This window comes from Agelaius tricolor, unplaced genomic scaffold, assembly GCF_023055355.1.
Source record: "Agelaius tricolor isolate 1412-34295 unplaced genomic scaffold, bAgeTri1.0.p SCAF_3, whole genome shotgun sequence".
NCBI lineage: Eukaryota > Metazoa > Chordata > Aves > Passeriformes > Icteridae > Agelaius > Agelaius tricolor.
Genome location: NW_027269263.1, coordinates 21801027 through 21813048, shown reverse-complemented (window position 1 = coordinate 21813048; position 12022 = coordinate 21801027). Strand labels below are relative to the sequence as shown.

The window sequence follows — 12022 nt, the reverse complement described above, 5'->3', positions numbered from 1 at the left end:
TAGCTAAAAGGTTAGTTCAAGTTGATTTTTTTGTTGTTTACCGGAGCTGCAGAAACTTGTCATTTAGGAGTACATAGCCCATAGAAAAGTATTACTTTTATTTTTTAAAATACTGGTTTTGAACTGTAAAGTTGAGTAAGCTTTTTTTAATAGTACGCTTAGGTAAACCCTGCTTTTGCCATCCCTGTTCTCCAGAAAACAGGAGTGAACCTTACAGACAGGATCATAACTATAAATTGAGTCATTTGCAAATTGAGTGAAATGTTAACAGTTGATATTAGTATCCCCAGGATTGGGTCTTCTTCCATAATATAGTTTAAATGGGCAAAGATTGAAAAAACTTTTCTGTAAAAGGCCTTATGGGGAGGATCCCATTTGATCTTGAATCAGTTTATCTTGCGCAAGTGTTTCATTTTCCACCAGGTCAGTCATGTGCTGTGCCTTGCTGCAGGAGTGAATGCTGGAGTCAGCCTGAGGAACTGGTTGGAAGCAGAGGCTGAAGCCAGATCATTACTTGTGACAGTAGTGCAGGCACAGCAGATCCCAATGGCTCTGGTGCCACAGAACATCTTGGAGCTGCTAAGACTTGGCTGTTGCAAAGAAATGTGATGGTGGTTTGAGTTTTTAAAATAATTGCCACCGCTTCAAAATTAGACCACAGTCTAGAAATATGAAAATCTAGCAAAGTTAATTAGATTCTTGTCTTGGTTTGGAAAGACAGGTGCTTGCTAAGGAAGGCAGGAGCCTCCCCTGAAATGGAAAATGTAAAATATCCCCCCTCTGCTCCGAATTGCTATAAATTTTAAATTAAGGGGCTCTCAGGCAAAAAAAATACGGGCACAGGCAATAACAGTTCTTTAATAGGGAAGAAAATAAAATGATAAAATAAACAATGCTGCAAACTAAAACAACACTGACAGAGTCAGAACACAACCTGACACCCTGTGGGTCAGGGTGTTAGTAGCAGTCGAATTGGAATTGTGGCTGCAGTCCTCCTGAAGTGTCAGGTGTGGTTCTCTTGAGGCAGGGATCCTGTAGAAAGGTGTATTCTTCCTCTGAAGATTCAGTGGAAGAAGAGGCAGCTGCTGTCCCCTGGGAAATCCAGTGGAGAAGCCCTGCTGGTGTTCCAGAATCTCCAGATTGTATCTGGGTAGGAATGCTTGGCTCCTCCCTCATGGGCAGAGCATCTCACAATGGGATGCTGTAGTTCTTACCAGTCATGCAGTGACATTCAGTAGCTGTTATCAGCAGATGTCCCCCGGAGGGAGGAGTGGTTGTGGAAGAGATAAGGAAAACTGCCTGCTTAACAGAAGACAGCTGCCATACAGATGGCAAATAGAATACATCTTGCCTTGCAATCTGGGACAGTTCTCTTTAAAAACAGGTGCATTTGTGCATGCTTCTGAGACTGTGGTCATGAAAAGGTTCTCCCAAGCATCTTAACAAATACTGTGCTATGTGACTAGCAGAAAAATCTCCAGAGCCTTTAGATAGAAGCAGTATGTATAAAGTGCCAGTCAGCACCTCCTTTTGCTTCACCTGCCAGCTTTTTGAGCTGAGCTGTGTTTGAAGTCTTCAACTCAGTTCTTCAGCTATTACTAGCAAACACACTTTTCTTGTTGTAGATCATCTTCTTCTTCCTTTGAAGCTTATAATACCCTTTTTGCATCTGTTCACATCCTAACTGGTTTTTCTGGGTTATGCTTCAGTTATCCTTAGTAGTGGTCAGTAATCCTGTCCTCGTTGTTTGGAAGGAATTGAAGTGACACTCCTGTGCTTATTTTATTCATCCTATGTTTGGTGGCACACTTTATATGGTAACAGAGGTGTAATCTAGAACTTGTAACCTATTTTGTAATTTCTTTGTTTTAGTATGGGATTATTGAAGAAATTCTGTGTACTTAACAATGGGTGGAGTGTTTATGTTGGTATTTGCAGGGTTAGGTAGATTTTGGTTTCCACTTTGCTTCATTCTTGGAGGTAGAAGGTGGTATGTGTGTTTAAACTTTGATAGATCATTGCTGAGAATTTTGTAGCCATTTTGGGTAGCTCCAGGCTGAGAGCCAGGCTAGGGTGCCAAGAGTCTCTTCCAAGAGCTCTGCTTTCAAATACAGAGCAGCAGCAAAGGTAGAGAAAAATATTTCATATACAGGAATTTCTGTAAAACCTCCCCAGAATGTTGAACTGAAATCAGCTCAGAAATCTGAAAGTAGTCAGAACACCTGAACTTCATGAAAAGGTGCTTTATTTGTGTCCAGGACAATTTGTCAATCAGGAGTGGTCAGGTTTGAAGAGCAATGACTGTGTTTAGGGAATTGTCTGTATTTTCTGGCTTTGTTATAAAGTTCTGATAGTTCAAACCTTAAAAAATTATGGGAACAGTGAAGAATTTGAGGAATTATCTCTACTTGGGATGCTGTCTAAAATGGCATTTATGAAGAAGCAAATGGGCATATTCATACCTCAAGGAAGACCATTCCTGTATTTGTTTGACTAGTATGCATTGGCTACAGGATGGTCTCATTATAGTCTGAATTAATTAGTGTTGCTTCAGTCATGGTGTTAAACAGAAGCAGTCCTGGTTAGAAATATGTATTATTCTAAAAGTGTTAGGATCAGGACATGAGCAGTGTTCAGTGAGAAGAGGATCAGAACTAGCTGCCCGTTCACTGTGCAGCAGGAACAGGATCTTCTGTGCCTGCATAAGCCTCAGTTAAATAATGGTGTTGGATACTGGTTAGACAGGGCTTGCTTTGCGGGTGGAATTTGATACACAGTTTTTATACACATACTCCACCCTGTTAGTAGCTCTTGAATAAAGCTTTCAGAGTCCTTTGCCAACATGTTGGGACTCATGCTTAAAAATTTGAGTGGAAAGTTAACCATTTTTTGTTGCTGTATCTTAGTTCAGGAAGTGAACAACATGAAAATGAAAATTCACTTGGTTTCCTTTGCATGGATTGCACCACTGGTTTACAATTAGAGGTTACAGTTGGATTATAAAGGGTTATTCTCACTAGTGCTTTGGGATTGTTGACAGTAGTGTATTAGGGTACATCAGAATAGTAAGAGATCCTGCATGAAAGAAGTCATTGTCATGAGTGTGTTACTATGCTAAGCATTGTTGATGCATTAGTGCTCGTTCTGCTCCTTTGTGATTAAAATATACTGAACAGGAATGACATTGTGGTGGCCTGCTAATAGATTAGACTTGGGAGTTCAAAGTGAATTGTGTAGTACAAGTGCACATTGTAAGCTTAACCTCTGGATGTTCTTTAATCAGCAGTATGCACTGGTCTTAAATATTGATGTTAATTTTGTAGTCAGTATGTTTTATACAAAATAGAAAACTTCCTTTAGAAAGTTTACATTACTGCCATAATCTCTTGAATACTTGTATATCTTGTGTGCAGCTTCCTTATGCTTGTAAAAGATATGGAATGTGCAAGTATAGAAGTTTCCTTGGTGTTTTGCTTTTTTTCTTTTCAGTTCTGTTTCAAAGTTCTCTGTTTACTGGGAAAGTAGTCTCTTAGAGAAATGTGGTTTGGGACAGGTACTTTCAGTAAAATTAAAGCTGATGCTTCTTGGGGAAAATTTAATTTATCTTTTCTCCATATAAATTTTATCAACTATACTATTTTTCTTTTAGTGGAAAAAAATCAAATTGGAAACACAGGGATGGCTTACAGTAATAGATGTTGACTCCTGTAATGCCCTGGTAAATTACTTTCATTTCTGTAATGAGCATAAGCCTTAAAGATCAAGTAGTTGAATATTGTGCTATTCTTCAGAGGCAGGGTTAAATAAACTGCTATTCTGAGCTGATTTAATTATTTACCTATTAAAATAGAATTTGTAATAAGGTCTGAAATATCAGTGATTGTGTCCTCTTTATAGATGTTCAAGAGTACTTCTGAAACTTAGGTGACTGCAGCCACTTGGTGCCTGGGTGTATTACTTTCTTATTACAGAATACATAAAATATATTTTTTAAAAAATATTTTTTTGATACTCATTATTTAGATTTAGTATTCACTTGTTTGTTTGACCATACAGAGAAGGCATCAACTTCCCTATAGTTTGACAAGCAGAAGTAGCATTTTGGTTACCTGCTGTACTGCAGAAGTCCTTGTCTTAAGAACACATCTGTTTGTGTTGTTTTAGTTCTTAGAAGGCATCTGCATAAATCTCATTTGCTCTTGTAGGCAGAATATCAGGTGCATAGTGGATCCACAGATTTTATTCTTCCCTCCCCCCCTCAGCAACCTATGTAGATCCCAGGCCATCACACTCTCAGGATGATTGATGTGTAGGTCAGCAGCAGAATAAATCTTCTGTCTTTGCCAAGAGGTGTGCACTATTTAGGAATATTGGAGCTCACAATATTCATGAAGGAATGAAAGCATTTTCTTCTGAGGCTATCAGACTTGCAAATGAGCTGCCAGAGGGACACAACAGTCAGTCTCTGTTAGAATGTGATATACGACACCTTTTTTTTAAATAAACTTTTCCTTCTGAAACAGCATATATTAAAAAGAAATGCAAATGTATAAAATTGCTTTTTGCAGAAAAGAAAATGTAAATACCCCAATCATATTTGTAAGGGAACCTTTCTAAAAGTTTTTTAAATGCTTAAATAAAGGCCCAGTGCAGAAAGAATAGAAGTTTAAATACAAATACAAATGTGTAAAGTATTCTTTAGGTTGTTGTTGATCAGTTTCTGCCACTTTTTTTTTTTTTTTCCCTATGCTGTCTTCCTCTGGTTGGTAATTGTGATTATCATTCTAGTCACTTTGATGAAAAAGGACTGTATTTCAGCTGTAGTATCAGTACCTAGTTGTGATAGAGGTGTGAAAAAGGTAATTGGAGGTAATGTCTGTGAAAATACTATTTGCCAACATTACTTAAGGAACATGAGTCTTTCAGCAATTTTCTGGTCTTGGTAACTCCTTGACTCCTATGGCTATTAGGCCATCAGCTTTGGGGTTTTTTTAAAATACTTTATTTTGTTGATGTGTCTTTATATAGAAGAATCTTTACAGTCAACATGTATTTCTAGATGCTGTGTTAAAATTGCTGGCAGAGTCTATTTTTCTATACAAACTGAACAATCTGGCCCCTTGTTTTATTTATAAAGGTTCAATGTATCTTTGCCTGCCTACATCAATCTGCAAGGGAGTGTCAGAAAGGCCCCGCATTCGCCGAGCCGTGAGTTATCAATAACTTTTCAGATGTGTTAATGAATGTGGAACAAACGCAGTTATGTGTTTAAAAAAATAAAGATCCACCTCCTAAAAAGAAAAAAAATAAGAAGAGCAAAACTCTTTACTGCAGTAGTAGGCATGATTATAAAGGGATTACTCTGAATTGTTAGTACTGTAAGTATAACCAAGCAGTAAGGTTGCCCTGTAGAAAACCTATTGTTGAACTGCTTTGAAGCTCTTTGGTGTGCGGGTTACAGGTTTTACCTGTTGTATCCTGCAGGCAAATTAAGCTTGTGTTGTTTATGAAAGTTTTTGTTTACTTAATAATCTGAAACATGGCCCATCTGAAAATGCTATATATTAGCATCCTACACATAGAATGAATATTTTTAAATCTGATTACATAATAAGAAAGGTTTGACTAAAATTATACAGGTTTTTTATTCCTCTCTCTTGTAGTTAACCTCAGTAGTGAATATGGCTTCTTGAATTGTTTAAGAGTTTCAAATCTAGAAGTTTAGAGTTTCAAATCATGAAGCCATTAAAGAAAACTTGAATAACTGCAAAATGTATCTACACTCAAAAATATTTGATGAAATGGAAGAGGCTGCTATCTGAGCTCACTGTATGTCCCTTTTTCTCCCAGCAGCTCTTTCTGCTTCAGTAATTCACCAGTAGGTTTTCAATTAAAAGAGATCATCTCAAATTATGTTTAAAAAAAAAGGCTGCATCCTTGGAGAGATCGAGGTGTTTTATCATGCCTGTGTCTTAACAAGAAGAGAGCCATTGCAGTGATCTCTCTTCTGAATTTCAAACAGTGACCATTATTTTACTCAAAGGGAGACATGTTCAGCCCTCATCCCCAGAATACCAGCTGGTTACTTTCTTCTGAAGACTTCAGGTCTTGCTCCGGGAAGGGATTATTTAACCTTGCAATTGAACTTCAGTGTCTGGGCACGTTGATGCTTCTGCTGATGCAGGAGCTGCAACCCACCACAATGAGATATAATTAAGATGTTCCAGCCCAACAAACAGCACATAGAAGAAAAAAGAAAAAAGGTTTATCATATGGAGATATGCAAACACCTCTAAAATATTTTGCATATAGGCTATGCCCGTATGTTTGATTTTTTTTCAGGTTTGTAAGCATTTAAAATCATTCTTCTGCCAACTCTTTATGCTACTCCCATCAGATGTTAAGGGGTGCATTGCATCCAAGAGCAAAATCATAAAACGAGTATCAGGTGGGATTTGGTGAAGACTCTATGTGTTTCATTTTGTGTTTATGAGGCTGCTTTGATATGCTAATTCTTGCATAGAAATACGTCACTATTTCATGCAAAGTCTGAACAGAGAATTATATAGCTCATTTAACAAATGCTATTGTATCAAAGTGTTTTTAAGCTAATACTGACTTTCTGGTTTCAAGCACTTTTCCTGCTGCATTTTTGAAGGGGAAGTGTGAGAGGATTTTTAAATAGCATTATAGAGCATTAAAACACACATTTGTGGTTTTGGTGTTGTTTGCCAAAGAAGCATAGCGTGTTTTGAGTTCTAGTTTCCATAGACCTTCAGTATGTGACAGGGCACTGTTAACGCTTTGCATGTAATTTGCAGGACATGCCTGACTGCCACAGGTTTCTGACCTGGAACGTGCTGATTTCTATATTGCAGGTGACACCACCCGTCAGCGAATCAAATTCAGTGATGACCGAGTGTGCAAGAGCCACCTTCTCAACTGCTGCCCTCATGATGTGCTCTCTGGAACTGTACGTAGCTAAATTTCATGTTTTATTTAGATAAGCGCAGAAATTGAATTATATTTGTTCTTTGTAGTATTTCCTTAAATTTCATGGGTTTCAGGGACTATCTAGCACTCTCTGGTAGTTCAGAGGAACTTTCAGGAACAATTAATTTATGGGTTTTGAAGTTAATTTTTAGAATTCTTCTGTTCTATGTGCTAATTATTACCTAAATTTCATCGTTTACATGAAAAGCCACATAAGGTTACAGATGTGAGTTGTGCTATAGCAGAGTGGCCTTACAGTGGTACAGTTGCAAGTAATAGAAAGAAATAAAATATATTGTATGTATAAATTATGAAGTTACTTTCTTAAAAGTGGATGTTATAGTGGGAGAGTATTCCACAGATCTATTTGTATAGAGAAGTACAGAGATTTTTCTCTCTTCAGAAATATTTTAATGAAAATAATTGAAAGTTCAAATCATTAAATTTCTAAACGTTTAGATATGTTTAATATGATAATGGCATTTACTGTACATTATACAGTTACTGTGCCCTTGTCATAAATTCTAAAGCAATTTTTAAATCTCAATTTATGGCGTATTAATAACTTGTTTGACTTGGACATTTGTGCACTCTGTAGTAGAAGTTCCACTACATGAGGATAGGAAACAAGGGGCTCTGACACAGGCCAGCAGCTTTTCTTTGTCAATGTGCTTGTGCTTTACCTTGTGATCCATATTTAAGGTAGCTTATTATTTTGTGAAAGGCAGGTGAGTAATATTTCATTGATTATTTGATCTAATGTTTGATGACTAGAATAACTAGTAGTAGAGAGATAAAGTGTGATGATACAGGGTCCTACGTGCCTACTGTTCTTAATGCTGCTAGGGTAGCTTTTTTCACTCATGTTGGCACATTTTGTTATCCTTTGGCATCAGGGAAAATAAGTACTGAAAAATCTGTCTCGGGGATTATTTGAAGTAGTATTGTGTCTCAATGTATATATAGTTTTATTTTGAACTGTTTTGTGCATTACTGTCCAAACAAAATGGGGGAAGGGGAGAACAGTGTGTTTCTTTTCACCATCAACCCATCTGTTAGGTTGGATGGTGCTTTGGTTATGTGGTGAGCAAAACACCTCCTGCTTGGGACATACTGGTATGCTATCAAAACATACAAAGGCATTGGTCATAATCCACAGGAAGAAACTTGTCAGGGATTTGTTTGACAGCTTTTCATTGTGATCCAGTTTCTATAAACAAACATTTCTTTAACAGCTGTAAGTGAAGAAGTGTTCATTTTCAGAACTATAAAAGTCATAGGTATCATGCAGTAGCACCTCTTACACTGCAGGTTAGTCATGTTGGCTGGGGCAGCTGACACAGTTTCAGTCCTCAATGGAAGTTTTCTTCAGCCTCATACCAGATTTTGCTGCAGCAGCTCTTGGAATACTAAATGAAACTGCTTCTTTAGAGAATATCAGTCTTTTCCTTCCTCATGCAATTAGTCATCATACCAGAAAATGTGTTCCACAGTGTAAATCTGGATGCAGAAAAGCAGTGACTAGTTTAATCCTTTTAGTGGGAGTAGTAGAAAGGGGACTCAAAAGAGACAGGCTTTACCTAGGCCGTGTTCTGCTGTTTACCTGGTTGTAGATATACAGGAATGGACCTTCTCTCTTAACAGCAGTTTTTAAAAGGGCAGGAAGCATGGAGTCTTACTGAGCAGTTTGTCACTGGTTTAGAAAATGCCTGTGAAGTTTTCTCCAGAGTTTTGTTAGGAAGATCTTGATGCATCTTTGCATTCAAGACCTATAGTAGCAAAATTTGAGTGACTTCTTTTTTTTTAATTCAAGTCTCTGAATGCTCCTGAAAGAGTAAGTTCTCTGGGGACATTTTATGAGGTTAAGTCTCTATATTGACTAGATTATCAGTAAAATACTGGATATGAATTGCCTTTTTTTGGTGTGTCACAAGATGATCTACAATTCCTAGATACTGTTTATTACTGTTCCTCACTGCAAAATGCAGACTTCTATACATCTCTAGGCCACCCACTCTTTGAAACCACTCAAGGAGGACATTCACAGATAACACAAGACAAACAAAGTGACTCATATGAGTAGGCCCTGTTATTTTGGTGTGTTCTTTCCCTTAATGGCCAAATTCCCAAAACTCTGCAAAGGCTTTGATTTCCCTAGACAGTAAAAACCCATGTTCCTCAGGTTGCAGTATGTGTTGGTAAAGGGGTAGTGTGTTTATACATTTTTTTAGGGACTATTTTATGGATATGTTTTTGTGCTACTAAGATGCTGGGTTTTAGACTGGGAAATTTCAAATCAAGCAGTCAGAAGTATCTCTGCCTGGTGAAGGTGTTTTTGCGTTAATGATCACTTGGACACCAGTTATATATAAAAGTCGGTGGTTTACGAGCTTGCACATTCATTTTGAACTGAAAATTTTACAATAAGAAATTAGTAAGACTTTATAAACCCTGGATGATGAGACAGTGAATAATTTTCCTACTTGCAGCTACGAATTTTTTTTTGTGGATTTTTTGTTTGGTTTTTTGGTTGGTTGGGTTTTGTTGTTAGGATTTTTATTTGTTTGTTTGTTTTTTGCCTTACAGGGTTAACACTTTTACCCTTAATGATTGCAGTCTTTTTGTTGTTTTAGTTTGGGGTGGGTTTTTGTTTGTGGGTGTTTGGGTTTTTTCTGTACAAAAAAGTTTGTTAATCCATATTCTGATATTGGGGACTGAAGCTGCATGTGTAGGAGTCAGATGACTCCCCCATAATGGTACAAACCTGTTAAGCAGTTCTCTGGATGTAAAGAATAAGCTGTCTGTGTTTCTCTATCTTTGTATGTATGTTCCTGAATGAATAGCAGAGTAGTAATGAAAATGACAAGGTGGGAAGATTTAAAACTAACACCTTTAGTAAGGCTATTAGTAAGTAGCAATGTCCTGAACAGTTGTAACCCAGTAGCTGTCTTTGAAAATTCCAACACTTGTGCGTTAATCTGGCTTTCTTACCAACTTGATGGTGCTTCCCTGATGAAAAGAGTTTCACAAATACTATACGTGGTTTTGCAAATGATGGTTCTGCAACTCTTATCTGCTCAATGAATTAACTTAGTATTTATGTGTATTTATTGAGGAAAAAAATATAGTTCTTGCATTTTATTTATTACAGACCTGAAGATAGGCTCTGTTGGCTCATCCTGCAGTTATGCATATCTTTAGATGCTCCTAAATTTATTGCGTGGAGCTCTTCGGGGCTCTTACTGACTAAACACCACATTAATCAAGACCCTGGTTTAGCAATATACCTGACTACATTGCTAACTTTAATCTTATTAGGAGTGGAATTCAGCTCCAGATTAAGACATCTAAATTTAGATTTCAGCTGAGGAGCTGGGTGTTGAAGCTTGCGCTGAAGCTAGAAGGTTTCTAGGCAGTGGAGCCTAGAAAAAGATGGAGTTCACCTGCCCATGGGTATCCCTCTCACAGTGGGCTGAATCCATTTAGGCTCGCTTGAATGTACTGTCTGTATCTCCTTTTACTGTATAGGAGAAGTTTCACACATAGTTCACACATGTGCAAATAGATGTTAGTAAGGAGTTTTAATCTGCACTTGATTTATTTGCCAGTAGTCCCGCTGGCTCTGGAGCTATTTGTACACTTAAAACTTGTGGTTTGGGGTGTGACTGTGATTTTATGCTGTACTTCTAGAAAAAGCATTAGAAGCTGTTAAAAGGCATTGTGTCTGAGGGTATCAGCTTTTCAGTTCAGGACTGATTTGATCATGTGAACTGTTTCAGCTTGGTAAATCACATTAAATTAGGCTTGCATAAGCTACCTCGAAGCCTTCAACCCAGTGGCGATGAATGTGAAGTGCACTGCTGTCCTCTCAAGTGATCATGTCAGTCTCCTGAAATGTATTCTTGGTTTCTTTGGTCAGCACCAGGAAGGTGAACTGAGTGTGCCACATTCCATTTTAATGGGTTTAATTTATTGAGAAGGGGAGGGGGGGTTGTTACTTTCTGCATGGTTATCATTAATGTGCAATATATTTTATAGTCAGGCTAGAAGAGCAAATACTATGTAAACAGTGAAATATCTCATTTGATAAGAAGAAAAGAATAAATCATCACTACCAAAACTAGCAGCAGTCTAATTTGAAGTCTTTAGAAATGAGAGTATGGTTACATGGAGCAATGTCTTTTAAAAAGTATTGTACTTCAGAAGATACCTGGAATTCAGTGGTTGCTAAAGACTTCAACTTAATAATTTCTGCATCTTTTTTACTTAGCATTTCTTTCCTGCTAGTGAAGTCCTACAAAAGTTAAAACTCTTAGTGGAGTCAGAGAACTTAAATCCCCTTCTAAATATGTGTTGCCTACAAGAAAGGATGGGTTTTATCACAAGTCTAGAAATCTGTTCAAAATAAAATTGGTAGTGCAGCTGAAGAATGCGTTCCATAATAAGGAAGATTTCAGCGGAGAGTCTGTCTTCAGCTTCTTTTTATCAGTAGTAAGTGTTCTCATACAGACCCTGGTAGTGCCTTGACAGTTTGATAGAGGAGGAGATCTGGTTCCTCCAATATCAATTTTTCAGCAATGTCAGATCTTTCTAAGCAAACAAACAAAAAATTTTTCTCTTGCTGAATGTGAACTGCTTTGGTATCTTTATATCTAAAAAGAAATATCTACACAAACACTGCCCAGATTATTTTCTTTCAAAAACACATCAAAGATACCTGCTGGTTTTAAAAGTAGTTGATAGTTTGTGCTCCTGTGTTGCTTGGCTCAACATCAGCCCTTTGTGTTTTAAGTACCTTCAGCTTTTCTGTGCTCTTTCTGCAGTCTGTGTAGAGTATATTCAGTAATCAAATTTCTGCTGTCAAAGGAACTTGTAGCAGTTGTAGAAGTGCTAAAATGAGAATTTTGCTGTAGGTAGGTAGCTCAAGAGCTAAAAAGGGGCAGAAAAACCCCACCTTAATTTCATATTCCAGAAACAGCATCACATGAGAGTTTAGTTTCCTATTCAGTTATTTGTCAGCTACTCAGAG

General features: G+C 37.4%; 1 protein-coding gene across 6 annotated transcripts in view; it reads left to right on the top strand.

Moving 5' to 3' along the window:
* Positions 1–12022, top strand: part of LUC7L2 (LUC7 like 2, pre-mRNA splicing factor) — a 30050-nt gene that overhangs the window by 3854 nt on the left and 14174 nt on the right. For 2 of the 6 annotated variants that reach the window (XM_071423055.1, XM_071423056.1), the window contains exons 2-4: positions 5138–5208; positions 6343–6448; positions 6879–6973. In XM_071423055.1, coding sequence (XP_071279156.1) covers positions 5138–5208; positions 6343–6448; positions 6879–6973 — 272 coding nt within the window. Of the gene's footprint in view, positions 1–5137; positions 5209–6308; positions 6449–6878; positions 6974–12022 lie in introns of those variants that run through there. The other 4 variants (XM_071423058.1, XM_071423057.1, XM_071423061.1 and 1 more) reach the window with 3 other exon arrangements.